This window comes from Peromyscus eremicus, chromosome 3 (assembly GCF_949786415.1).
Source record: "Peromyscus eremicus chromosome 3, PerEre_H2_v1, whole genome shotgun sequence".
NCBI classification, from domain to species: domain Eukaryota; kingdom Metazoa; phylum Chordata; class Mammalia; order Rodentia; family Cricetidae; genus Peromyscus; species Peromyscus eremicus.
In genome coordinates, this window is record NC_081418.1 from 99,078,908 (window position 1) to 99,106,002 (window position 27,095).

General features: G+C 47.8%; 1 protein-coding gene across 2 annotated transcripts in view; it reads left to right on the forward strand.

The window, feature by feature from the left end:
• Anxa4 (annexin A4) overlaps positions 1 to 27,095 on the forward strand; it is a 57,701-nt gene that overhangs the window by 20,030 nt on the left and 10,576 nt on the right. The window contains exons 2-9 of one of the 2 annotated variants that reach the window (XM_059258129.1): positions 6,241 to 6,287; positions 12,244 to 12,331; positions 15,700 to 15,794; positions 18,075 to 18,188; positions 19,160 to 19,250; positions 21,461 to 21,540; positions 22,517 to 22,573; positions 25,355 to 25,448. In XM_059258129.1, the coding sequence (XP_059114112.1) occupies positions 6,285 to 6,287; positions 12,244 to 12,331; positions 15,700 to 15,794; positions 18,075 to 18,188; positions 19,160 to 19,250; positions 21,461 to 21,540; positions 22,517 to 22,573; positions 25,355 to 25,448 (622 nt within the window). In that variant the 5' untranslated portion in view covers positions 6,241 to 6,284. Of the gene's footprint in view, positions 1 to 6,240; positions 6,288 to 12,243; positions 12,332 to 15,661; positions 15,795 to 18,074; positions 18,189 to 19,159; positions 19,251 to 21,460; positions 21,541 to 22,516; positions 22,574 to 25,354; positions 25,449 to 27,095 lie in introns of those variants that run through there. The other variant, XM_059258128.1, reaches the window with a different exon arrangement.

The window sequence follows — 27,095 nt, forward strand, 5'->3', positions numbered from 1 at the left end:
CAACCCAGTGTTTCCTCATGAGTCTGCCGTGAATTATTTCTGTGAATGTATGTAATCTTCAATGAAGCAGGTAACTCACTGGCAGCTGAGTTTCCCTTCTGTGACTGCTATTGTTGTAGGTCTCATGTTCGATTCCCAGCTTCCCCTCAGTTGCTCTAAAGCAGTTTATTTTCTTTTTAAGACATGGTCTCAATATGTAGTCCGGTCTAGCTTCAGAGATCCTCTTGAGTGCTGGGATCACTGGTGTGCACTACCACATCTGGCTTAAACTATGCCTTCACAGCTTCCCTATCCCGAACCCTTTCTGCACGTGACATTTGGACATGGTTAGGGAGTGGCCGTCGCTCCACGCACAGCTCTGTATGTCCCTGAGGGGTTTCAGACAGTTCTAAAAAGATGTGTCACCTCCTGTTGTCACTTTGCGTCTGGACAAGTCCTGATGCCTTTGGGGTCATTTGACTGCCCCAGAAACGTGTTTGCATTTTTCCAGAGTAAAAGCTGAGGCCTGGCTGCTCGTTACTTTACCCTCTTTGTGAGAGCAAAGTTTTTAAAACCCCAACATGATTCTGAGTCATTGAAAAGATGGACCTATAGTTCAGTTTAGGGAATTCTAGGCAGGCCCTCGGAAAGAAAGATTCAAGATGTCCAGGAAGCTGAGAAAGCAAGAGTCTACGCCACATACAGGGAGCCACCAGGCAAGGAGATGTAGTGGAGCTTCGGGAGGCAGGACCCTCTGGGATGGGAAGATAGCATTGTCTTGTGCAGCTAGGGAGAGATGCGATAATTCTGGCTCAGAGCTTGAGAGCAGTCTCTCATGGAGTGGAAGGCAGCTGGAGCATGGAGAAGCGGGTCACTCAGAATCCATGGTCAGGAAGCAGAGAGATGATTGATGCTCAGCTCGTTTTCTCCTTTTTATTTAAGCCAGGACCCCAAACCACCTCATGGTGCTGCCCACAGATAGGATGTGTCCTCCCCTCTCATTTAGTCCAGTCCAGAAACTCCCTGACAGACATGTCCAGAGGTTTGTGCCCGAGGTGATTCCAGGTCCCTTAAACTGACAGTCAATATTAAGGCCCAGACTTTCTTTCTGCTGTTCTTCTTCCTCCTTGCCACGCGTCTGTGGCCTCGCTAGGAGCCTGACACTGCTCAGACACAGGTTGGTAGACTATTTCACTTTATCCACAGCCGGGCAAGAATCAAAGGCACCACTTTCCACACACTGTCATCTGCGTAGACACACGCTTGGCACTGGTAAGGAGGCCCAACAGTTATCTTAGGTACATGGACCTAATGTGAGTGCTGTCCGCAGCTCCACATAAACTGTCTGCCAAAGACTCCGTTCTTGTTTTCTATCTTAGTAAACTATTCCTGGCTCCTTGAGCGGTGACTCTCAAGATTCCCAGCAGGCGTGGCTCTGGCATTCCCCACTCCTTATGGAGCAGGAAGCTGTGGAAAAGTTCTTAGTCCAGGCTCCCTCCTTTTTTTGGAGGTGTCCTTCTTCCCTGCCCCCTCACTTGCCGTCTGCTCCTAACTTACGTGGTAGAGACAGCAGCTGGGTTGCTCCTGGCGGAATCACCCTTTGGGAGGGATGCTCATCTGGATGCCTCAGGTAGGGTGGCACAGGGCAGTGGCAGGAGGTCTGCTCATGACTTTTTGTTTTGCCTTCATTCATATTTGCTTAATTCACCTTAGTTGTTTTATATTTTAATTACATAGTTATTTGTTGGTTTTGCTCATTGATGTGTATGTGTCTGGGCACACACGTGTGACAGAGTGAGTGTGGAGGTCTGAAGCCACCTTATGAGAGTGTGTTCTTTCTTTCCACCATGTGTGTCCCAGGGATCAAACTCAGGGCATCAGTCTTGGCAGCAAGCACCTTCACCCACTGAGCCATCTGGCTGGCACTCATTCGTCTCCCCCCCCAACACTCCCCTCCTCCCCTCCTCCCCCTGAGACAGGGTTTTTCCATATAGCTTTGGTGCCTGTCCTAGATCTCACTCTGTAGACCAGGTTAGCCTCGAACTCACAGAGATCCACCTGGCTCTGCCTCCTGAGTGCTGAGATTAAAGGCATGCACCACCACCACCTGACCCATTCGTCTTATTTTTAAATAACCATTTAGAAATGTGCTTCCCAGGTTGGGAATGTAGTTCAGTTGGTAGAGTGCTTGGCTAGCAGGCACAAAGCTCTGGGTTTAGTACCCAACACTCATAAACCAATGGTGGAGGTGCATGCCTGTAATCCCAGCATGTCAGAGAAGGAAGCAGGAGGATCAGGATTTCAAGGCCATCCCAAACTACATATAGAAGTTAGGGGCAGCCTGGGCTAGAGACCCTGTTTAATAAAAGAGACACATGGTGTGCCCTCCTCCAAGCAGGTGCTCGATTTGGTGGTAGGCATCTGTGGAGGGTGGCCACCCCAGTTACCATGAAGCCAGGCCCAGGCGGCTTGCATACCCGGCCTATCAACTGCTTTATTTGCTGTGTTCTATTGACTTCTACATGGACAGAGGGACTGTCCGTCTTTCTCAGCATAATCAGGCCTCACAGTGGCTTCACTGCAGCCCTCCAGACTGGTATTCCCTCAGGAAAATCTGCTTGTCTGATCGTGGACAGCTGTGGGTCTCCGATCAACACAAATGGATGTTTCTCCTCTGAATCATTCAAAACCAAAGGCATTGCCCCAAGACCGTTACCACTCGTGCCCATTTCAGTGAGGGTTCAGGAAGGTGATGGTGCCCACTGACAGGATGAAACTGCTCTCCCTGGTGTCACAGTTTCTTGGCCCCGCCCTCCTCCTCCGTGTGAAGTCTGTGGACCAGGGTTTTCATCAATGCCTCATCCCATCCCAGCAAACTTTCCCCAGAGGTGGCTCTGGGGTTCAGAGCCAGAACTGCTTCCAAGTCTAATTCTTTAATTCAGTATTCCCCTCACCCCTGTGTGTGTGTGTGTGTGTGTGTGTGTGTGTGTGTTCCACCTTTTTTTTTTCTAGATAGGGTCCCTCATTAGCCTTGTAGACTAGGCTAGCCAACCACTGAGCACAGGTAACTGCCTGTCTCTTCCACCCTAGTGCTGGGATTACAAGTGAGCACCTCTTCATGTGTAGGCTCTGGGGACTGAGCTCGGACCTTGTGCTTGCAAGACATCTCCCCAGAGCTCTTGCTTTTGTTTTGTTTTTTGTTTTGTTTTGTTTTGTTTTCAATTTTTTTTCTGGAGCTGAGGACCAAACCCAGGGCCTTGTGCTTGCTAGGCAAGTGCTCTACCACTGAGCTAAATCCCCAACCCCCACTTTTGGTTTTTTGATACCAGACCTCATGTAACCCAGGCTGGCCTTGACTCTTAACATCTGGTGACTCTTAACAAATAGCACAAAAAGGTGTGATATGGCCAACAGTCCAATAACAAGACATTTACCACATAAAAAGCTTGACACGTTTACTTAATCAACATTTTACATGAGACTCAAGTCTTCATAAATGAAGACCCTGAACACCCCAGGAAAATTCTGAGGTTTTGTTTGTTTGTTTGTTTGTTTGTTTTTGTTGTTTAAAGACAGGGCCCCACTGTTTAGCCCTGGCTGGCCTAGAATTCACTGTGTAGATCAGGTTGGTCTCAAACTCTTTGAGATCTGCCTGCCTCTGCCTCCTGAGTGCTGGGATTTGAAGATGTGAGCCACCACACCAGGCCTGGGGAAAATTCCGATTTTATGTTTAGGTTCTGTAGAGAATGGATGGATGTGTAGAAATATCCAGGGCAGAAGGCTTGATCCAATGGTAGTGACCTGAGGGGAAGAGGCAGCAAGACCTCTGTTGGGATTCTTCTTGGACTGTGTGTTCCTTTCTCCTGAGTGTCCTGCAAGAGCCACCTGCAATGAGAGTCCCGTGATTTACTGTCAAACAAGACAGATAAGAGAATTTCCTTTGGCCAGCTCCTACACAGAAATACAGAAAAGGTTAACTCAACGTTCTGGGCTCTGTGGCTTGCTTAAGGCTGATGTGGGAGAGCTCTAGGAGCCTGGTTTCCATGACCAATTTTGGGAAAGTCAAACAGGGAAGAGACCAGAGCGACCTGGGTTCTGAGAATGGTTCTGAGCCTTCCATTCTCCTTCAGTTAGAGGGACTCCGCCTCGCAGGTGAGCACCAGCCACCAGATGTGGGGGCGGTGGGTTCCCACACCAAGCAATTCTTCAGTTCTTTCTTGGCTCCAAGTGGGTACCCTACACCTTGATGCAGTTCCAATGCTATTACAGGCTAAAGGCTCTGTCCCACCACACTGCCCTCTTCAGGAGCCACTCCCAAGCCCAGGAAGTGCTTATGGCCCACAGACAATAAACCAAGGGATCCCATAGCTGGAGCGGCTTGCAGAACTCAGGAAAGAGTTTACTGAATGAATCACAAATGCTTTATAAAAGATGTATCTCAGAAGCAGGCACAGAGGGCAGATGTAGCAGAAGGGACGGGGAGTTCCCGTGCTCCCCTCCCTTTTATGGGCATCTTATCCTGATCCTTAGAATCACTAGCTACACCAGCTCGTTTCTGCCTCGGGGTCTTTGCATAACTGTTTCCTCCACCTGGAAGAGACCTCCTGGAACTTGGTGAGGCTGCCTCTGCCCTTCAGTAGAGCCTCATTCAGCTGAGCTGGGGCTGTAGTTCAGTGGGTATGCACTAAGCCCTGGGTTTAGTTCTCAGTACCAGATGAATGGGGGCATGGTGTTGTAGGCCTGTAATCCCAGCACTCAGGAAGTGGAGCCAGGAGGGTCATTTTTGACTATGTATATGGAATTCAAGGCCAGCCCACGCTCTTCCTTCAGCTTAGACGGCATTTCCTGAGGTGCTTCTGGGCCATGCTATCAGGCCCGCTCCTTCCTGGTACCCTGATTGGAATAGCCTCCATGTTAAAGACAAAATAGCAATGAACCTAACTCTGCAGATCTTAATGGGCTTTGTTTATGATCCTGGAACCAGGCCAGAGCCCAGATCAAAGATGGCCAGAATGCCCATTCTGCAGCACCAGGTTTTAATTAAAACCAGAAGAAAAGAAAGAAAGTGATGTACAGAAAAGGGAAGTGAGGTGTAAGGGACAACCTGATTGGTTACAGTTCTCATCTGTCTTTTCAGAAGGCAGGTAGATTGGCTTGTGATTGGCTGAGACTCAGCTGCTTCACAAGAGCAGGTTCCCTGCTGGGGCTCTGGCCCAGAGGTTCCTGCGTGCTAGAGGAGCACTCTACCAACTGAGCTACATGTCCAGACATGCTGTGCGGTTTTTGAGACAGAGCCTTACTGTATGTATAGACCAGGCTGGCCTTCAGCTCACAATTCTCCTGCCTCAGCCTCCCGAGTTCTGTGATTACAAGCATGTTCCACCCAGCTGATTTTGCGTTTTTCACAAGCTCTCAGATGTCCTAATTGTTGGTTCCAGGATGACCATTTGAGTGTTGAGGTGCCAGGTCCACATGACTTAGAGGTGGGAACTGGAGTCAGTAGGCCTGCTCCTCACAAGGGAACCCCCAAAAGAGTGGGAGCACACAGGGAAATTTTTGCACACAAGCTTTCCTGATGAAGGAAGGGACACTGGAAACTGAGAACAATTGTGGATATGTGAGGTATCAATGAGGGAAAGTCCTTCTGATCCTGAGATGGTGCAGTAGAAATAGCATCTGGGAAGGGAACAGAGTCCGATGCTGGGAGCGTGGTCAAGACACACACAGACATTTACACATATGTATGCAGACACATGCATGCACACAGATGCAGGTACACACATGCATGAGCACACACACACAGGATGGGGTACACACACACACATACACACACACGCACACCCATTCATACACATGCAGGCACATGTGCACACACACTGGGCAGTCTTGAGTCCTGTAGTTTCCCGGTTCAGATGGCTTGTCCCTTCTCGCCCCAGTGCTGACCTGCAGTAGTGTACAAGTCAGAATCTCTGTCCTGAGGATCAGTTACAGCATTTCCCCCCAAAAAAACAGGAGCACAGGTGTAGTGTGCACCTCCAAACCGAAGAGCAGTTAGGAAGCTGCTGTTGGCATAATAAACTCAACAGCTCAAATCTTCTCTTTAATGATTAGCCTGGTCCAGGAGCTCTGGCTCCACCACAGGTGACCTTTTGATGAATTCATGTGTCATTTCCTCTTGGCTCAACTTCATGCAAACATGGTACCCTAACGATTAATGCCACATCCCTGGTCGCAGTAATTTCTCTTCTGCTTTTTTCACAGGAGCTTCTGCTGGGGTGACTGAACTCTCAGTGTGACCTACAGCCATGGTAAGTGCCTCGCCCCACCTGGTGCCAGCCACAGGCAGGCACAGGATGTGTACTTAGGGACTCATGGCTTAAACAAAGCTCTGTTTGTTCAGCAGAGGACAGGGAAGATATGAGGCAGGCAGTCTCTCTCTCTCTGTGTCTCTCTATCTCTCTGTGTGTGTGTCTGTCTGTCTCTCTGGCTTTCTCTCTGACAGGGTCTCTCTACATAGCCCTGGCTGTCCTAGAACTCACTATGTAGACTAGGCTGACCTCGAACTCAGAGTCCTCTGCCTCCCCGGTACTGGGATTAAAGACTTGCACTGCCTAGCCTGGCTGGCTCTTTCTTTCTTCCTTCCTTCCTTCCTTCCTTCCTTCCTTCCTTCCTTTCTTTCTTTCTTTCTTTCTTTCTTTCTTTCACATCATTTAAATTTATTTCGAAGTGATAACTTGACCCTGAAAATCAATTCGCAGACACCCTCACATGTTTAACAGCCTGAGAATATAGAAACAAGTGATGTTTTTCTCTCTGCAAACCAGAACTGTCCATTTTAGAACAACTAGGCCAACTCAGAGGAAAGCCATTTTTACCCCCAGCAGGGGATCACTTGGAACAGCTCCATCATTTTAGCCTCACCGAGAGGGATGTTTTCTTTGTATTGGGGGCAGGGAGCACATGCCATTTGTGTGGAGGTTAGAAGACAATTTTTGTGGAGTTAGTTCTCTCTTGTCTTTACATGGGTCTCAGGAATCGAACTCTGGTCAACATGGGTAGATATCAAGAGCCCCATGCTTGCTGAGCATCTTGAGTCAGCCCTAGAGGGATACTTCTTAGTAGTTCCCGATTGCCACCTGCCCCCTGCTTACAGCTGTGATCGGATTTCTTGGGACATAGTAATCTGGTCTTTGGCACAGGCCTGGGCTTGGGTCCCTTTGGGAGTTCTATGAAGTTCAGCATGGAGGTAGAAGTTGAGCCTCTGGGCTACCTCAGGCTGGCCCATCTGCTCTCCCCACTCAGAGAGATTTCTTCCTGAAGGCAGGAGCTGATGCAGAGGTCACGGAGGGATGCTGCTTACTGGCTTACTCCTCATGGCTCCTCATGTTTTCTTATAGAACCCAGAACCACCAGCCCAGGGTTGGCACTATCCCATCAATCACTAATTAAGAAAATGCCTAAGGCCAGATCTTACGGAGGCATTTTCTCAATTGAGGTTCCCTCCTTTCTGATGACTCTAGCTTGTGTCAACTTGACTAAAACTAGCCAGGACAGTGATGCTTCCTTTGCTACTACAACAAGCTTTCCCGGCATGGATGGACATCTCCCCTCCCCATCTTCCTTGAAAAGATAATTGTGCATTGTGACCTGGAATTTAATCAATACAGGCACTCATAAGACTGACAAGGGAAAAAAAAGCTCTTGATCTTTCCCGTAGAATAAGAAAGAGTTGCTCATGATGTTAGTAGGTAAATGGAATCACCCTTGCAAACCTCTCTATCGATTTCTCTTGTTAGACCTTAAGTTTCATTTATAACAATGTCGTCAGCAATGCAGTTTAAACTTGAACTTGGTGTTTGAGAACCATCCAAAAAATTTCAATACTAGAATTCCAAAGAACCTCAGGAAACATTAACTCAGGAAGTTGAGGGTATGAGTTGACATATGTGAGGCCCTGGGTTGCATTTCCAGCACCAGTACAGAGGTGCACACACATGTACACACACATGTACACACACACACACACACACTCTCACACACAGTCTTGTGATCAGCTAGACCAACCTAGAATTTTCACAGCAAAGTACTAATAAAAGGTAAAATAAAAGAAGTTGGGTGCATGTATCATGTTTCCATGGCTGCTGTAGCAAGTGCCACAACCCTAGTGACTTAAAAAAGAAAAGATAGCCGGGCGGTGGTGGTGCACACCTTTAATCCCAGCACTCGGGAGGCAGAGCCAGGCGGATCTCTGTGAGTTCGAGGCCAGCCTGGTCTCCAAAGTGAGTTCCAGGAAAGGCGCAAAGCTACACAGAGAAACACTGTCTCGAAAAACCAAAAAAAAAAAGAAAAGAAAAGATAGCAGAAGTGTTTTGCTTCCTAGGTCTGGAGGCTCCAATTCTAAACCCCAGGTATCAACCTGGCCCATCATCTCTGAATCTGAGAGTGTGAAGACTCCTTTTGTCCCTCCCAATTTAGCATGGCCAAGGGCAGTCTTAGAGTTCCTGACGTGCTCCAGTTCTGCCTTCACTGCCACTTGCCCTGTGGTCTGTCTTCCTGTGAGGACACCAGCCCCGTCCGGTCTGGGGCCCACCCTGCACTGTCCCCTCTTCCTAACATCCCACGTTTGCAGTGGCCCTCTTCCAGCTAAGGTCATGTTCTGAGGTCCTGAGGGTAACAATGCCAGAAGCTGATGTCCTGGCTCTCTGCTGTCCTCTGTTGAGTAGGCAACAGTCAATGACTAAGGCTCACATTGACTGACACCTGAGCAGAGGAGGTCTATGCCTTGTGGCAGTGGAGGACTTTTGTGGGATCTTGGTCATCATCTCATTGGCTTGTATCAATAAATAGTATAAGAGAGAGAACAAAGACTCTCACTATAATATTTAATTTGGCAATGTGCCTGATTTGTGTTTCTATGATGATGATGATGGTGATGATGGCAATCATAGTGATGATGATGGTGGTGATGGTGATGGCAATCATAGTGATGATGATGGTGGTGGTGGTGATAGTGGTGGCCATCTAGTCTAAGTTTTTATTTTAACTTTTTCCCAATTCCATGCTGAGTACTTTCCCATTTTCATCCTGTTTCCTTATTCCAGCAACACCATGAGTTGATTTAATTCTTTTCAATATATACATGAGAAACACGAAACCTCTCTAGGGCACACAGCTGCCGAGGGTTGGAGACAAGCCCCTGGCCAGGCCTATCAGGCTCCTGTGCCTGTGCTTCTGCTGTTTACAAATGACCTATTAAATGACGAGATGCCCAACAAAGGCAATGCCACGGAGGAAGGTTTATTTAGCTCAGAGTCTGAGGATACAGTCTGTCATGGTGGAGAGACGGTGGTGGGAGCTCAGACTGCATCTGCAGTCAGGAGACAGAGAGGAGAGGGCCAGGCGCACGTGCTCAGCTTTCTTCTTAGTATTATACAGTCCGGGCAGCCATGGAATGGTGCCACCCACGCCTGGGGTGGGTCTTCCTCATAGGCATAGCTAGAGTTTTCTCTCTGACATGATTCAGGTTGACTATTAACTATTATAGTCTGCTGTAACAGCTACCGGCCACTTCCTCCGTCCCCCATTGGGGGGTTTCCTACATCTCCAGGTGACCACTCTCATCGACATGCTTGATGGCCTGTCAGGCTCTGCTGGGCTGGACGTATCCAGTGGGAGAGACCCAGGCTGGTCCCAGTGCTTCTGCCCTCACGCTTCACTTCTCCTTAGGGTGTCTCAACAAACCCCCATCCAGTGCTGGTGTGCCCTAATGTGTATTTTAGGCTAACCTCTAGACTTGTCCTGGACCACTGCTCATGGGTGCTTAGCATGGATGCCTAATAGAAAACATTTTGAGAATAGAACTCCTAAACTCCACACCCATCAGGTCAGATGTGACCATCCTCTCTCAGTGTCCCCTCTGGATAAATGACACCACTCTCACGGTACTGCTCCGAAATTTGAAGCCATCCTTGATTATTTTTTTCTGTCTTCACCTCCATGTTAATCCATCAGCAAGTTCTGTGTCTTTGCTTGAAATCATGTGTGAAGTCTGACTGTGCTCCCATACTCTGGATCTCACCCTGTCCAGCACCGTGTCCCACCCGCAGCCTCAGTCCTTTCTGTCAGCTGGTCTCCAGCTCCACAGCAGCCTGAGCATATTCTGGGCTAGCCTCAAACTCTCGGTGTCATCAAGGATGACCTTGAACTCCTAGTTTTCCTGATCCCTAGAACCACATAAACCAGGCATGTTGTCTCACCCTGGTATCCCAGCACACAGGAACTAGAGGCAGGAAGGTTGGAAGTTCAAGGTCATCCTCATTTCAAGGCCAGGCAGCCTGAACTAGAGACTGTCTCAAAAAAGAAAAAGAAAATAAAAAGAAAAAAAAGGAAGGAAGGAAGATGTGTGTGTGTGTGTAATTACATTATATATATTATATGTATGTATGTATGTATGTATGTATGTATGTATGTATATATACCCATCTTAGGGTGGGGAGATGGCTCAGTTGGTAACGTGCTTGCCACACAAGCTTGAGGACCTGAGTTCAATCCCCAGAACCCATGTAAGAAGCAGGTCAGCAACCCGAGTAGAGGCAGACACAGGCAGATCCCTGGGGCTAGCTGGCCAGACAGTCCAGCCAATCAGTGAGCTCACTGAGAGACCCTGCCCTATCTCAAAAAAAAAAAAAATGGTACTGGATAGATGGCTCAGCAGTTAAGACCTCTTGTCACTCTTGAAGGGTCCCGAGTTCAGTTCCTAACACCCACATCTGGTGGCTCACAGCCACTTCTACCTCCAGCTCCAGAGGACCTGATGCCATCTTTGGGACTTCACAGGCACGCATGTACAATACACATAAATAAAATGTTAAATTAAAAAACAAGATGGAGTAGCTGCAGAAACACCTGACGTCACCGTCTGGCCTCTCCATGCACGCACACATACACAGGTACATTCAAAAATAGCTGTCTTTACCGGGAGGAAATAACAGTTGTTTGCCCTGCTGCCTCCTCCCTCCCTGGTTCGTTCATCTGTAACTGTCCCTTCATTTGATGTTTTAAATCTTAAAGATGAGCCCTTTGACATTCCCCCTCCCTTAAAATCAGTGCGTTAACAGAGACCCCAGCGGTGGGGCCAGAGCTGACAGGAGAGGAATCTCTCTCTTCAGTGACCTCCAAGCCTGCGGGTGCCTAACTTCCTTCCCATCCTTCTGGTTAATTACTAACTCGCACTCAATTTTGTGTCCTGTTTATCTCTACTTCTCCCACCTGCGTTGTTCTGAGGCCGATTCCAGATAGCCTATCTTCCACCTATGAGTCAGCGGCATAAAGGTAAACCTCCTAAAACATAAGCAGCAGCCACAGCACCATTACCAGACCAGAGAACCTTAGGACTGACTCCCTGGGTCATAAAATATCGAATGTCCAGCTGTCTTATAGCTGTCCTGTTCCCTTACTCAGATCCTCCATCCAAATGAGGCTCGACTCGAGGGCTGATTTTTTTGTTTGGTTGGTTGTTTGGTTGGTTTGGGGTTTAGGGTTTGGGTTTTTGAGATAAGGCCTCTTTAGCCTAGGCTAGCCTTGAACCAGGTATGTGGCTGAGGCTATCTATGAACTCTTGGTCTCCTACTTCCATCTCCCAAGTGCTGGGATGACGGGCATGCAGCTACTGTTGGCTGGTGTGTCTTTTTAAGCTCTTGAGCTGGCACTCCCTCCACCTCTCTCTCCCAGTCTCCCTTGCAGTCTCTCAGACTGAAGAAGCTATGCTATTGGTTTGGCAGTTCCTTGTGAGTTATATTTACAGCTAATGTTTTTGGCTCTGCAGACTTGAACTTGATTGAATTCATACTTTTTTTTTTCTTTTTTCCTTTTTGGGAGATTGCATCACCCGAGGTGGTGTGATTTCTCCCACCAGCTCTGGCACCTTCAAAGCTGGTGACAGCCCCAGGGCCTTTGGGCTAGCATTTACTCTGTCTTCATTGTTGTGTGGCCAAAGGCCTCACATGAACCATCTCTGGCCTAAATGTCAGCCATTCCTGCAGCCCACCAGGACTCTCCTTCCTCTGCGGCACCTCTGTGTCTAACGTGCTGTCTATGGGGTGTGTATTTGAGGGGTGCCCACTGTCTGCCTTCCTTAGAGAGGGCGGCAGCTCGGCCAGGGTGAGAGCCTTACCCTTCGCGGTTGCTGCTGTCGCCCTGGCCCCCGGAGCGGAGCCTGGGATTCTGAAGGGGAGGTCACTGACATGCCATTGTCTGTGTTTTCAGGCAACCAAAGGAGGAACCGTGAAAGCTGCTTCGGGATTCAATGCAGTTGAAGACGCCCAGGCCCTGAGGAAGGCCATGAAAGGACTTGGTAAGTATCTTTCTGAGTGTGAACTGTCCTGAGTGTGGTATGTCACAGTCGTGGGGAGGGCGCCGTGGGCACTGATATTCATGACTAGGTCACCTTTAGGAAAATGTATTGGGGACAGAGCTGAGGTGGCTCAGTTGGTAGAGTACTGGCCTCGCAGGCACAGGGCCCTTGGGTTCACTCACCTGTACTTCAAAACAACAGCAAACAAACAAAACGATGGTAAGGGATTGTCTACAGTTTAGATGGGACAGTGGGTTAGTAGTGAATTTTCTGTTACTATAACAGAATACCCAAGACAATCATCTTAAAAAAGGGAAAAGTTTGTTTTGGATCACAGCTTTAGAGATATCAAGTCCATGGCTGACTGGCTCATTCCTTTGGTTCCTGTGATTAGATAGCACATCAACAAGAAAGTTAATTCATATTACAGCTAGAGAGGAGAGAGAGAGAGAGAGAGAGAGAGAGAGAGAGAGAGAGAGAGAGAGAGAGAGAGAGAGAGAGAGAAGAGGGGCCAGGAGTAAATGATTTATGAACACACCTCCCAAAGACCTAACTTCTTCCCATTAAGTTCCACCTTTTTCTTTTTTTCTTTTTTTTTTTAAGTTTTTTCGAGACAGGGTTTCTCTGTGTAGCTTTTTGTGCCTTTCCTGGGTCTCGCTCTGTAGACCTGTAGACCAGGCTGGCCTCGAACTCATAAAAATCTGCCTGCTTCTGCCTCCCAAGTGCTGGGATTAAAGGCGTGCGCCACCACTGCCCAAGTTCCACCTTTTTAAACGTTCCATCACCTCCCATTACTGCCTGGGGCTGCTACATAACTGTGCAGCTGAGTCAGTACTGACATGCGGAAGGCGGTCATACGTGAGCAGGCAGAGGATGTCTCCCAGGGCCTGGCCCTGCACTTGTCTTCCTAAGGGCAGATGCGGCTGTACAGGATGCGCTGCCAGCTACCCTGGACACATTTCTGCCTCAAGGCTTTGCCTGTTGGACATGGGGAAGGAGAAATGTCCCCAGTTCCTAGCTATCACTGAGAATCTCTGAGATTTGGGTAGTGACCCCTGGCAATGAGACCTTGTTTCTCAGTCTTTCCATCTCAGATTCATTTTCCTTAGATTGTCTAACAACAGCGGCCAGAGTGGCAGGGTTTGTCAGTCTCCACCTTGTTAGCCTAAAAAGCGGGTGTGGGGAGGTGAAGGGATACAGGGAGCTGAGCTGACTTCCCCAGGCTGTTGGAACCAGTGAGGATGCTGGGAAATGGCAAGTAGGCAGCCTCTGGCAATCAGACTTCACCCCAGGCCAGGCCTAAGCACTGTGACCCTGCCACCTATCTCTGAAAGAATGTCCTCCTGAACTTAGACACCCTCCTCCTTTTCCTCTGGTTGTAAATAAAGTAGAAAATATGTAGGCCCCACTGTCATCTTTCATTCTGGTTTTAATTCTGTATATTGCAAGAGCAGTATAGTCCAGAGTGTGTAGCAAAGTGTTCAGAATTCCCAGGCAAGAATCAGGAGACATTTGGCACAACCAGGCCTTTTTCAGGGCCTGCTGATGTGGACTGATGAGGTGAGCGATCGGAGGAGACAAGGACCATAAAACCTATTCCTGGTGGTCAGGAATCCATGGGTGCCTGTCAGCACAGCTAAGAGTATACAGCAGGGCTGAAGAGCTGGCTCGGCAGTTAGGAGCATGTTCTGTTCTTTCAGGGTATCCAAGCTCCATTCTCGTCACCTACATTGGACAGCTCACAGACATCTGTAACTCCAGCTCCAGGGGATGGAGCGACTCTTGCTTCTGCAGGCATCTGCACACACCTCCAATGTGCCCATGCGCATGCACACAATTTAAAATAAAATTTAAACATCGGATGGGCAAGAACTCTGTGGGGCCAGGGTTGTGGCTCAGTCAGTAGAGTGCCCTAACCTGCACAAAGCCCTGGGTTTGATCTCCAGTAAAGGTGGAGTTCAAGGCCATAATAAGTTTGAACAGGCTTGGATGCATGAATCTGTGTTTAAAAAAAAAAAAAAAAGTCGAGATCACCTTTCACATCGAATCATCAGGCAAACCTTGGAGGCATGGAATTTGAGATGCCCTTGGGAGGTGGGTGGAATTTTAATAAATAATGAAGAGAAAATATGTTTCTGGAAGGGAAGTTGAGCTTAGAGGAGTCACAGGGAATTCATGAAAAGTTGCAAAACAGGAACAGGCCAGGGGGAGGCCCCCCCACCCCCAGATAGCAAGTCCTAAGGGGGGATGCCCTAGGGCTACTGAGAAAGCCACCAATTGAGTCACAGGCCTGGAGGGATGGCCCAGAGGCACTGGCCAGGAAACCGCAGGTATCAGAATTAGGATGCTATATGGACTCACGGAGACTGGTAATGAAGGGTTCGAGAGAGTGGCCAGTGTGCAAGTGGGAAAAGCAGAGCAATTCAAAAGCAGCTTCTGAGCCGGTGTGGTACATGCCTGGAATCTCCACCCTGGGAAGGCAGAGGCAGGAGGATTGAGAGTTCAGGATCCGCCTGGGCTACACAGGAAAGCCCCAAATAAACAAAAGAGAGCTAAGCTTATGGATCTGGCTGCCTGCTCTCCTGGTCCATGGGTATATAGCTCAGAGAACCGGAGACGGCAGTGCACCCAAGAAGGCAGCCCTGTGTGAACCCAGCTGACCACAGGGAGCCATTGTCAGTTTCGGAGCAGGCGAGGGATGAGCTGTGAGTTTTTCTTATAGGAAAGTGAACCTAGCTGGAAACGGAGAATTTAGTTAGAAGGTTTCACAGGCCGACGGAAAAGTCTTGAATTCGCGTGGTAATGTATGGGTTAAAAGCAGAGTGTGGGTACAGCGAAGGTTGTGGGGCCACACTTTGCATGGCTTAGAAGGAAATTTGAATCTGGAGGAAGGGGGGGGCCATTAAAAAACTCAAAGCTAATTTTAGGGTTCAAAGCAGGAAGGGCTCCGCCTCCCAGTGCAAAGCTCTGAAGGCTGGATTTGAGAGTTCCACAGCTCTCCCTCTGCCTCTCCTCCTGGATGTCTAATCTTGTGAAGAGTGACTGCCGTGAACTCACCATTTAAAGCTTTCCTCCTGGGGTATTGTAGTAGAGCAGTTTCTATCCCCCACCCCACCCCAGCTGTTTCTTCCAACAAATAAACAGAAAATTCTTCAAACACAGTAATGTCCAGCTGTGAGAAAGATGAACTCCTCCTGCCTCGAACCCCCTCCCGACTGCTGGGTTAGAGGCTGACGTCATTCTTGCTTCCAGGTTCTGTTTTCTTAGCAAACACTCAGTCTTCCTGAGGTAGCTCCAGTGGCCACAGGCGAGACCGTTTTCTCATGCCAGCAAATCATGGCTCCTTGCTGTCTCCATGTCGTCCCCAGGTACGGATGAAGATGCCATCATCGGAGTCCTGGCCTACCGCAACACTGCCCAGCGTCAGGAAATCAGGAGTGCCTACAAGAGCAACATCGGCAGGGTAGGCCCGCTTTCTCCTTGACGATGACCAGGGATTTGTCAGGCAGTGTGGAAGCAGAGTCTCCCACCCCCCACCCTCCACCCTCTAACCCTCACCCCGTCCCCTCACCCCCACCCCAACCTAGTCCTGAAGTGACCCAGTGCCTTGAGACTATCTGTGAAGTTGGGGGTTACCAGAGTCTAAGAAGCTGTGGGAGAAGAGAGGTAACAGGTATGGGGAGCAGCTAGAGGAGAGGCTAACCCCTGAGGCTCTGGAGCATGGTGGGGTGACTGTGGGTGGGTGGCAGTTAATCAAATACCTTAGAGTAGAGAGTAGAGAGGACTTGCCATGTTCCTAGCAAAGAAATGACAAACGTCTGAATGACGGATATGCCAGTCCCTTTACTTGATTATCACACATCGGGTACAAGTACTGAAATGTCACACCGAGACCTATTAGTACAATTGTGTGTCAATGAAAAATAAGGATAGAAAATGGTGTCTCAGTGGGTAAGGGCACTTGCCCCAGAGCTCGATGACCTGACTTCAACGCTTGAGACCCACCTGGTGGTAGGAGAAAACTAACTCCACAGAACTGTCCACTGACCTCCACATGTGAGGTCTCACACACACACACACACACACACACACACACACACACACACACATAAAAAGAAAAATATCTGAAAAGAAAATTTAAAGGATATTTTTGCAAAACTCAAAACAAAACAAGGTTTCTCCACTTTTAGGGAGCTGTTGACTCACAGCCACAAGGCCAGGCAGGGTCAGTTTCCACCCAGGTCCTCACAGGACTGTGGGTTGTGTGCTCAATCGGAAGTGCTGTGGAGTACCGGGCACCTGCAGAGCCATTGGGCCTAGTGTTCAAGACCCCTGACTAAAATACTTAGAAGTCCAGTTTGTCTTCACCACCATTTCCTGGAATTTAGTGCTGTGACTCGTATATATAAATACACATTTAGATAGTCATTCCTTTGATGAACTTCAATGGAGAGACCTTCACATGCCAGAATGGGGCTTTCTGTGGAATTGCATGTGCATGCATGGCAGCTTATAAACTCACTGTTTACTCTGCACACTTTAGATTTTGTCTGACTCCCACACCACTGAAGACGCTCAACTCCATTCGCAATAACTCCTTCACTAGAATTATCCAACCAGTCTTTCCATGTCACCTTGAAAAGCACCCCCAACTCTTGTGCTTATGGAGAACCTTAGTCTGAGGAAACAGCCGATGAGCATCTCTGTACATCAGCACCCAGTGACTTCATGCCCAGAGCATCTGTCTTGGGAGATGTCACAGCAGGAAGATTGAGGCTGCTTCTCACAGATGGCTCCACACTGCTGGGCAAGCTGGGGAGGGACGGGCAGGGCAGAGCTGATTAGCTGCTCTCCAGAGCATCTAGAGGCGAACCCTGGGCACTTCTGTACAGAATGGGACAGACTGTCACCGACTATAACTGTTCTGCATCCCCCAGGAACTGAATGCCTAGTGGCAGACGTGGACAGTCAAGTGAGGTGTGAGCTATACATCTAACTGGTGTTGCAATACACACTTGGGGTTAACTTCAGAACTCAGCTAACCTGTGGTAGTCTGAGGTGACCAATATCAATGGATTGTCTGACTTCTAATTCATTCCTTCATTCATTCATTCAATCCACATTTGTGAATTTATCATAAAAATATGCATGATAGAAAGATATATATATATAGTATAATTTTTACTATATATACATAAATATATATATATATATAAAATATCATCCCAGCGATGGGGAGGAGACAGGGGGGATTTGTTGGCCAATCAGCCAAGCCTACCCAAAAAGAAGGTAGAGAGCAGTTGAGGAAGACACCAGACATTGACAACTGGCCTTTTCACACACACTCATGCTTATGTGTGCATGTACACACCCGTACATGTACCTACACACAGGTACAGACACATAAACATGTACACACATATGTAGTATGTCGGTATACACACACATAGACACAAACAAACAAAACTATGGGGCCAGTGAAATGTCTTAGTGTGTAAAGGTGCTTGCTGCCCAGCTGAGCAAGCTGAGTTCAACCCCACAGGATAGAGAGAACCTTCTCCCTTAGGCTGTGCTCTGACCTCCACTTGTGCAGATGTGTCCATGGCCTAGGAAAACGCCTCTGCCTGCTTCCGGGAGGGCGAGAGCACAGACATCTTAGTGCCCGAGACGTCCTTGCACCGTGATGAGAGTGGCTGGAGTAGAGACAGTAGCAGCTAACAGTAGACACTCCTTCTCATCTCAGGACCTGATTGAGGACTTGAAGTCGGAGCTGAGCAGCAACTTTGAGCAGGTGATTGTGGGGATGATGACGCCCACCGTGCTGTATGATGTGCAGGAGCTGCGGAGGGCTATGAAGGTCAGTGGTCCCTTTGCACCCTAATGTCCTCACTGCATGTGGTGATGTGCTTAAGAGTGCTTTGGCTCTAGCAGAGGACTGGAGTTGTCTTCCCAACACACACGTTGGGCAGGTCACAACCACCTGTAACGCCAGCTCCAGGGATCTGACACCCGCTTCTGGCCCCCTTGGGCACTGGACTCACAGGCACAGACCCACACGCACGTAAAGTCAAACCTTAAAGTTAGAAACAATGAGACAAAAAAAACTATAGGCAAGTCCTTCTGAGAGGGGGCAGAATAGAGGATGAGAGACGGGTTTTTCCCTCTTGACAACTTGAGGTGTACATGGCAGTTGTAATTAAAAAATTGTTTCCCCCAAATTTGCTGAGTCGTTTGTTCCTTCCTGGGGCTGAATGAGGAGGGCCTGGTCTGTGGCGCTGGTAGAACCCAGCCACAGGCATGCACATGCACATCCATCCCCTATAGCTGACCTGGTTGGTAGCAAGTGAATCTGAGATGCCTGTATAGTTTCTTATCAATAAATATAAATACACCTTGTAGAAGGTTCTGGGCTAGGCCCTGGGAAAACAGGGAGGTAATCAAGTCTTTGCCAGGAAGTCTGACCTTCAGAGAAAGAGAACAGAGGTCAAGGAAAGAGCCGGACCACAGAAGGCAGAAACTGTGCCTAACCTGCTACAACCAGGAACAGATGGCGACCCACTGTACAAGTGTGTGTTATTATGAATAATGATTATGGTGAACACTCTGGGCTTGGGCAGGCCAGGTAAAAGTTAGCAGGCCCTGCTTCTGGACCCCAGTGGGCTGGCATTACACCCTGCAGCTTCATACCTGCATTCCTTCTGAGTGTGGGGCTCAAGTTTTTAATTTGTAATTTTAATTGTATCATTTTATTTGTTCGACTGTGCATAACGATTGCACATTAACTTGACCCACTGGTTCATACCATCTCACCTCCGGCCTCACATTTAGGGAGCTGGCACGGATGAGGGCTGTCTGATTGAAATCCTGGCTTCTCGTACCCCCGAGGAGATCCGTCGCATCAACCAGACCTACCAGCAGCGTAAGTAGCATCCTCCAAGCCCTGGCACAGGTTGCCTATGACTTGAAAACAAGACCAGTAACTATAATTTCTCAGCTATTAGATTATAGTGGAGTTTTCTTCCCTTTATTTTTACTTACTTTCCCTTAGGTGTCTGCCGTATGTATCACCCACCAGGGGCTAGGGATGGAGCCCCGGAGTCTCTCACAAGCTAGGCCATTGCTCTAGGCTCTAGCACGGAGCTGTACCCCAGCACTAACTTTCCCTATGTTTTCATATACAATCTGTATCACTTCTATGGAGAAAACAGTCATGTAGTAGGGACTCTCGTTCAGGGTTCAGAGGCTGAACCTAAACCCTAGGAGTCTAGAGTTAGCCCCCAACCCTGACCTCTGCCTTACCCAGGATTTGGAGTTAGCTCTCTAACTCTGAAGGTTTTGGATTTAGCCCCATAACCCTGACCTCAGCCCTGGAGGGGAGGGGGTGTCTCTGTGATCACCACAGCCAGCAGAGTAAGGGGAGGCAAGAACGCAATTTGGTTCAACACGACTAAGTAGCCAGTGTTCGTTCAATCTTTGACCCTGAGTAGTTTGTTTTAGGCATATTTAAGCACAGCATAATTTGGTGAAAATTTTCCTGGTGATAACTAACCCAACCCTGTGTGCACAATAAAACTTAAGATATGACTACATCGAAACTCTTTGTAATGTGCATGTGACATCTTCCATAAAGATGTGTTCTATAGATTGATTACATGTGACACCTCCCATAAAGATAAGTTCTATAGATTGACAGGCTCTTGATAAGGGTCGGGGGAGGATTGAGTGTGGTCTTGTCCACACAGATAGTGCAAAGGTCACCAGGCTATTAACCACGTCTGCTCCCAGCCTTCTGGGTGGATAACAGGTTGTACACCCCTTCCTTGGAAGGAGCAATCCTGTGTGTTTAATACCTTGTTCACCCTGGTGTTATCTGTGAGTACAAGAACCTCCATGCCTACCACACAGTCCCACCTACAGTTTGGAGTCAGCCCCTATCCCTGGCATCTGCCCCACAGTGGCTTTTGGTGGCTGTAGAGAGTGTGATTCTTCAAAGAGATCTGTTAGAACCTCTCTGGGGACCTCTGTCCTGTGACACTGGTAACCTTAGTTTCTGTACCAGGCTTTTTCTTTAGGCCACCAACCAGCTCTCAAGTCATGATACAGAGACTTAATATTAGTTATGAATGCTCGGCCTTAGCTTAGGCTCATTTCTGGCTAGCTCTTTTTCTTTAACTTAAGTTAACTTGTTTCTCTTCATCTATGTTTTGCCTCAGGGCTTTACCTTTCTTTCTGTATGTGCTACTCTATGTCTGCTGACTGGCCGCTGCCTGGCTGGCTCTGGGCATCTCCCTCTTTCTCCCTCATTCTCTCCTCTCTCTTTCTAGGTTTCTCCTCCTATTTATTCTATCTGCCCATCAGCCCTGCCTATCCCTCTACTGCCTGGCTATTGGCCAGTCAGCTTTTTGTTAGACCAATCAGGTGCCTTAGGCAGGCAAGGTAAAACAAATGCAACACATCTTTACATAATTAAACAAATGCAGCGTAACCAAATGTAACACATCTTTACATCGTTAACAAAGGCAGCAGAAACAAATGTAACACACCTTTACACAGTTAAAGTAATAATCATTTAACAAAGGCAGCAGAAACAAATGTAACACACCTTTACACAGTTAAAGTAATATTCCACAACAAGCTTCCATTCAGACACATACAGAGCAGAGTCTCAGACAAAAGGAAACCAAGCAGGACTCTAGCCCCGCCTTCTTGGTCCCCATCATCTTAAAGAGACAGCCATAGCTCCTTCTGGGTCCATTTACGAGGTCATATTTATTGTTTGTTTGTTGTTGCCATTTTTATGAGTTAATGAGCTTCATTAGAATTGCTTACAGGAGTATGGGTGAAGGGTTACCTACAGGAGCATGGGTACCTTACTCATAGTTACTCATGGTTACTGATGGTTTCACTAAAGGAATTGTCTCCTCACCTCCCCAGCAACCATTACTTGCTTATAGACCCCCAGGGAGGGCTGGGGACACACAGTTCAGATTTTGAAGACCTCACATGGGGTAGCACCTTGCTCTGAGCTGCTCCAGTGAGCAGGCTGGCTTGGAGGGACAGAGCTTGCTGGAGGGTGACAGCACTGGACAGGTCTCTGTTCTGATGTACCCATTTTCAATTTCTCGGTAGACTATGGAAGGAGCCTTGAAGAGGACATCTGCTCAGATACATCCTTCATGTTCCAGCGTGTACTGGTGTCCCTGACAGCGGTGCGTGGCTTCCTCGGTCCCAGCCTCTGATAGGGGATGCTGGGTTGATTGACACATGCGCTCTCCTTTACCTGACCTTCATCTTTTCAGCCTCCTAAACATGGGTCTTCCCCAGGTGTCATTCTCGTGCTGCTCTGTTCCTTTATGTTTCTCGTTCAGAGACCCTGGCTAGTCATGCATGCTCAAGCATTTCTTTTGCTTTAATTCACTGTTCACATGTCACAAGTTTGTGCCAGCCACCCCTCTGTTACAAAGTGCACCGGATCACAAGGATATCGAGAGCTAACTTCCACATGTTTTAGACGTTCATCCGGTGGCAGGGCTGGAGAGGTTAAGAGTACTCCTTGCTCTTGCAGAGGACCTGAGTTAAACCCCACACTCACATTGGATGGCTCGCAATCACCTGTAACTCCAGATCCAGGAGACCTGATGCCCTCTTCTGGCCTCTGTAGGCACCTGAACACACATACACAACACACACAACACATAACACACTTTTTAAAGAACAGCCTTCCAAACTGGAGGGCAGTGCCTATCACTCCTTAGTGTTCCTTCGGGGGTTCCCGTGGTCCTCCATGCCGGAGCTGGTGTATTTGGTGCTGGCATTGCATCAGCTCCCCAAGTTCCACCTCAGGTCCAGCATTCTCTAGATCAATGGAGACTGGCTAGTTAAGAAGGCCGAGTCAGCTGGGTCAGTGCAGTGGTGGCAATCGGGGGAGGAGAGGAGGAAGCAGAGAGATGGTATTGCCCTTCTGCTGGAAGAGCCGATTTTGTAACACCAGGAGTCACGATGGGGCTCACACTGCCGGGAACATCTCCAGGGCATAGGTCCAAGCCCTGGTGACCTAAGACAGCGGTCCTAACTCTCTAAACTGAAGACCCAGCTTTTATTGCATCTTGTCTCCAGGCCTTCTGTCTTAAGAGCACTCTGGCATCTCCATGGGCACTTGCTTACTCTGGTCTGTTTCATTCTCAGGGAGGCAGGGATGAAGGGAACTACCTGGATGATGCGCTTATGAAGCAGGACGCCCAGGTTAGTAGACTGCAAATTCCTTCTTGTAGTTTCTTCTCTAAGACAGGCCTCACTTGGTTGGTGGGCAGCCTCTTCTACTTCAGGGTATATTAGTCAGGCTGGGGTGTGTTATGGAAAAGACTCCCACAGACAATCCTTTATTAACAGGTTTCTTTCAGGGGTACCTGGGACGCTGGGTGGCTCTGGGCCATGTCTACACTCCTGGATTCTAGGTCTTCTCACACTGGGTCCACATGGGGATCCCAGAGACTCTCAATCTGTGTGTGTGTGTGTGTGTGTGTGTGTGTGTGTGTGTGTGTGTGTGTGTGTTTTGCCAGGGAATGGGACCCAGGGCTTGGCCCATGCTATGCAAGTGCTCAGTGCTTGAGCTAAGTCCCCAGCCATTTCAGGCATCTTCTGAACGATACGGAGGGAAGGAGCTGCCTCTGCTTTTCACACTTCCCTAAAGAAAACATGAGGTAGGACCTGTAAATATATGCGACTCTCAAAAGAAGGCTACTGTCCCTGTCTGTCTGTCCTGTCACACTGAAGTCCGTCCTGACACCCTGCTGTCTGTCCTGACACCCTGATGTCTGTCCTGACACCCTGATGTCTGTCCTGACACCCTGATGTCTGTCCTGACACCCTGCTGTCTGTCCTGACACCCTGCTGTCTGTCCTGACACCCTGATGTCTGTCCTGACACCCTGATGTCTGTCCTGACAGACACCCTGATGTCTGTCCTGATACTCTGATGTCTGCTGTCCTGACACCCTGATGTCTGTCCTGACACACTGAAGTCTGTCCTGATGCTCTGATGTCTGTCCTGACACCCTGATGTCTGTCCTGACACCCTGATGTCTGTCCTGATGCTCTGATGTCCGTCCTGACACCCTGAAGTCTGTCCTGACACCCTGCTGTCTGTCCTGACACCCTGCTGTCTGTCCTGACACCCTGATGTCTGTCCTGACACCCTGAAGTCTGTCCTGACACACTGATGTCTGTCCTGATGCTCTGATGTCCGTCCTGACACCCTGAAGTCTGTCCTGACACCCTGAAGTCTGTCCTGACACCCTGCTGTCTGTCCTGACACCCTGAAGTCTGTCCTGTCACCCTGATGTCTGTCCTGACACCCTGTCTGTCTGTCCTGACACTAATCCCTGTGGCCAGGTGACATAGTGACAGTAGCGTATAAACAGTGGACCCGCAGTAAGAACCAAGCACCCCCTCCCCTTCCCTGCACAGCTTTTCTTAGGCAAACCATTGAATCCTTACAACAACCTTAGGACTTTTACCCCATTTTACAGGTAAGGAAATTGAAGCTCTGGAGAAAGCTCTTTGCTTGAGTTCAGACCAAATAATGGAGTATCATAGTTATGTTTCTATCTTAGTTAAGGTTATATTGCTGTGAAGAAACACTATGACCAAAAGTCAAGTTGGGGAGGAAAAAGTTCATTTGGCTTACACTTCCACATTGTAGTCCATCATTGAAGGAAGTCAGGACAGGAACTCAAACACAGCAGGAACCTGGAGGCAGGAGCTGATGCAGAGGCCATGGAGGGGTGCTGCTGACTGACTTTTTCCGCGTGGCTGGTTCAGTCCGCTTTCTTATAACACCCAGGACCACCAGCCCATGGATGTCACTGCCCACAATGGGCTGGCCTTTTCACATGAATCATTAATCAAGAAAATACCCTACAAACTCACCTACAGGTAATCCAAGGGAGGCATTTTCTCATTTGACTCTAGCTGGTTTCACATTGACAAAAACCAAAACCAAACAACAACAACCAGGACCTGAAAGACCTGGGATTTATCTTAGTCCTTCCATTGTTAACTAACACCCAACTAAGCAGTGGAGTGATTCCACTTGGAGTGCAGGGTGTGAGCCACTATGGATCGTGCAGAAAAGAACCTGTCGCTTGCACTGAAAAGAAGGGAGTGTGTGTATCGCTCAGCGCGGACTTCTCAGAGTCTCCAGGGCCGTATGACTGCTTATGTGCTAGTGCCAGAAATCGGGATCACATCTGCCTTCCTTTATTAACACGGTGGGATATTTGTCAGGGTCTTCTGTAAAACAGAATCAACACACACACACACACACACACACACACACACACACACACACACATCACAGACAGACACAGAAACAGAGACTTGCAATGGTGTTATGTGTAAGCTGAAAAAGCATTCACAGTAGGGAGCCTAGCAGTGAAGTCCACTCTAGTGTGTCACGGTTGTCTGCCCTTGTAGCTAACTGGGAACATGGCTCACTGCTTGATGCTCACATTGTCATGAAGTCCCAAACTATACAGACTGGTTCGAGGAAAGATCAAAATGGAAACTTTGAAGCCTGATTTCTGCTGAATGTATGTTGTTCCATGCCATTATGAGGTTAAAGTAATTGAAGGACCTAGAGTGTGTGTGTGTGTGTGTGTGTGTGTGTGTGTGTGTGTATACGTGTGTGTGTGTGTGTGTCTGTGTGTGTACACAGCATGTTTGCCTTTCCAACTAACAAAATAAAACCAAGCCATCTTGACTCTTAGAATTTCTTTTTTTTTTTTTTTTTTTTGGTTTTTCGAGACAGGGTTTCTCTGTGTAGCTTTGCGCCTTTTCCTGGAACTCTCTTGGTAGCCCAGGCTGGCCTCGAACTCACAGAGATCCGCCTGGCTCTGCCTCCCGAGTGTTGGGATTAAAGGCGTGCGCCACCACCACCCGGCGACTCTTAGAATTTCTAGAACTATTTGCCCAGGTACTGGCACATCCTTTCTGGTGTTTAAACTCATGCTTTGTTTGGCACCAGGACCTGTATGAGGCTGGAGAGAAGAGATGGGGGACAGATGAGGTGAAATTCCTGAGCATCCTCTGCTCCCGGAATCGGAACCATCTGCTGCATGGTGGGTACCTACCTCTCTACCTCATTCAATTCTGCTGGAATGGTTGATAACCTTAAAATTTTTAAGTAATTTGTTTTATTTTGTGCATATGAATGTTTTAACTGAATATACGTCTATGAACCAAAGTGTATGTCTCATGTCCTTGGAGATTAGAAGAGGGTGCCAGATCCCCTGGAACTGGAGTTACAGACAATTGTAAGCCACCAAATAGGTGCTGGGAAGGGACCTGAACCCAGGTCCTCTGTAAGAGCAGCAAGTGCTATTAACCACTGAGCCATCTTTCCAGCCCCTGATAACCTTTTAAAAGAAGAATATCTTTTATTTATTTTTTGATAATTCCAAACATGTATATAATGTGTCTTGATCATAGTGCTCCCCCAGTTCCTGATGACCTTTCCCCCACCATGACACAGAAAATAAACTAAACTGTTAGATTTTTACTGTGTAAATGTGGGAATCAAATTATATGAATGAAGGCCAATTTTGAATGATTAATTTGAGTAATTGACAGATGTACAACATGTTCGTAATAATTTAGCATTCCTTATCCCAGGAAACCAGCCTTCCCAATTGGTCCCTTCTCTAGTGCAACCCCAAGACATTCATTTCCCATTACTTACATAAGAAGGGAACCTTCACTGCCCGAGGAGCCAATTTAAGCAAATGTCAGTTGATATTTATTTCTATTGACACCACTGATAGATTTCTTCAGGGGTTATATTGAGTAAGATGAGTCGTGGGTAATTTCACTTTTTATTTCCTTTGTGTGATGCTCCTAATTTGCTTCTGGTAATTTCTAAACTTTGCAATGTGCTTTTAACTTCTTTGGGGGGAAAGAACACTGAACCATTATGGAATATTTGTTGTCAGGCTAAGTCTCCTTGTAAACCGCAGTAAGGACTCAGTAGGGCAGTTTGTCTTGTAGATGAGCTCTGTAGACCTTCATGGGCATCATAATTTTATAAACCACCATCTCCCTGTCATAGGCATGACGTTTCAAAGCTTGTGGGGAATTTGAGGAGAATGGGATTGCTAAATTGAAAATACAACGTAACTGCGAAGTTTGACACATTTACAAGTTGTAATTATTCTAGACACTCCTCAGTGGCAAAAATAATAATAATAAGCAATTATTCCTGTCCATAAATCATACACCACCATGAAACTTGGGGCTTTAATGCTTTCTTTTATTTGGCTCCCCTTGCCTGGTTACAAATGTGAGCTCCCTCTTGTGGCACTTTCCCACAACTGCAGGTCCTGGGACGCATTTACCTAGAATTTGTAATTCCAAGTATGTCTGTAGTTGGGCAGTTAAAAATTACTTGTTCATAACTTACCAAGAGACAATATTTTAAGCACCACTTAGGTAGTGTAAACTGAATGATCTTGTTACCAACAAACAGTAATGGCCAGAAGTAAGGGTTTGTTAATAATTTTCTGTCTGGAAGCATTCACTCCAGTTTACAGTGGGGTTCTGATTAGCATCTTTGATTCTGGACAAATATACACCCATGAGAAGGAAAACGGCAAGTACCAGTGGCTCCCCAGATTGGAGGGAGATCTGAACCCCCCATGAGAACACAAATCAAGGTGCTTCTGGGGAGCTTCCTGGGAACAAACAAAAAGCTGGTTGGTTCCAGCATGCAC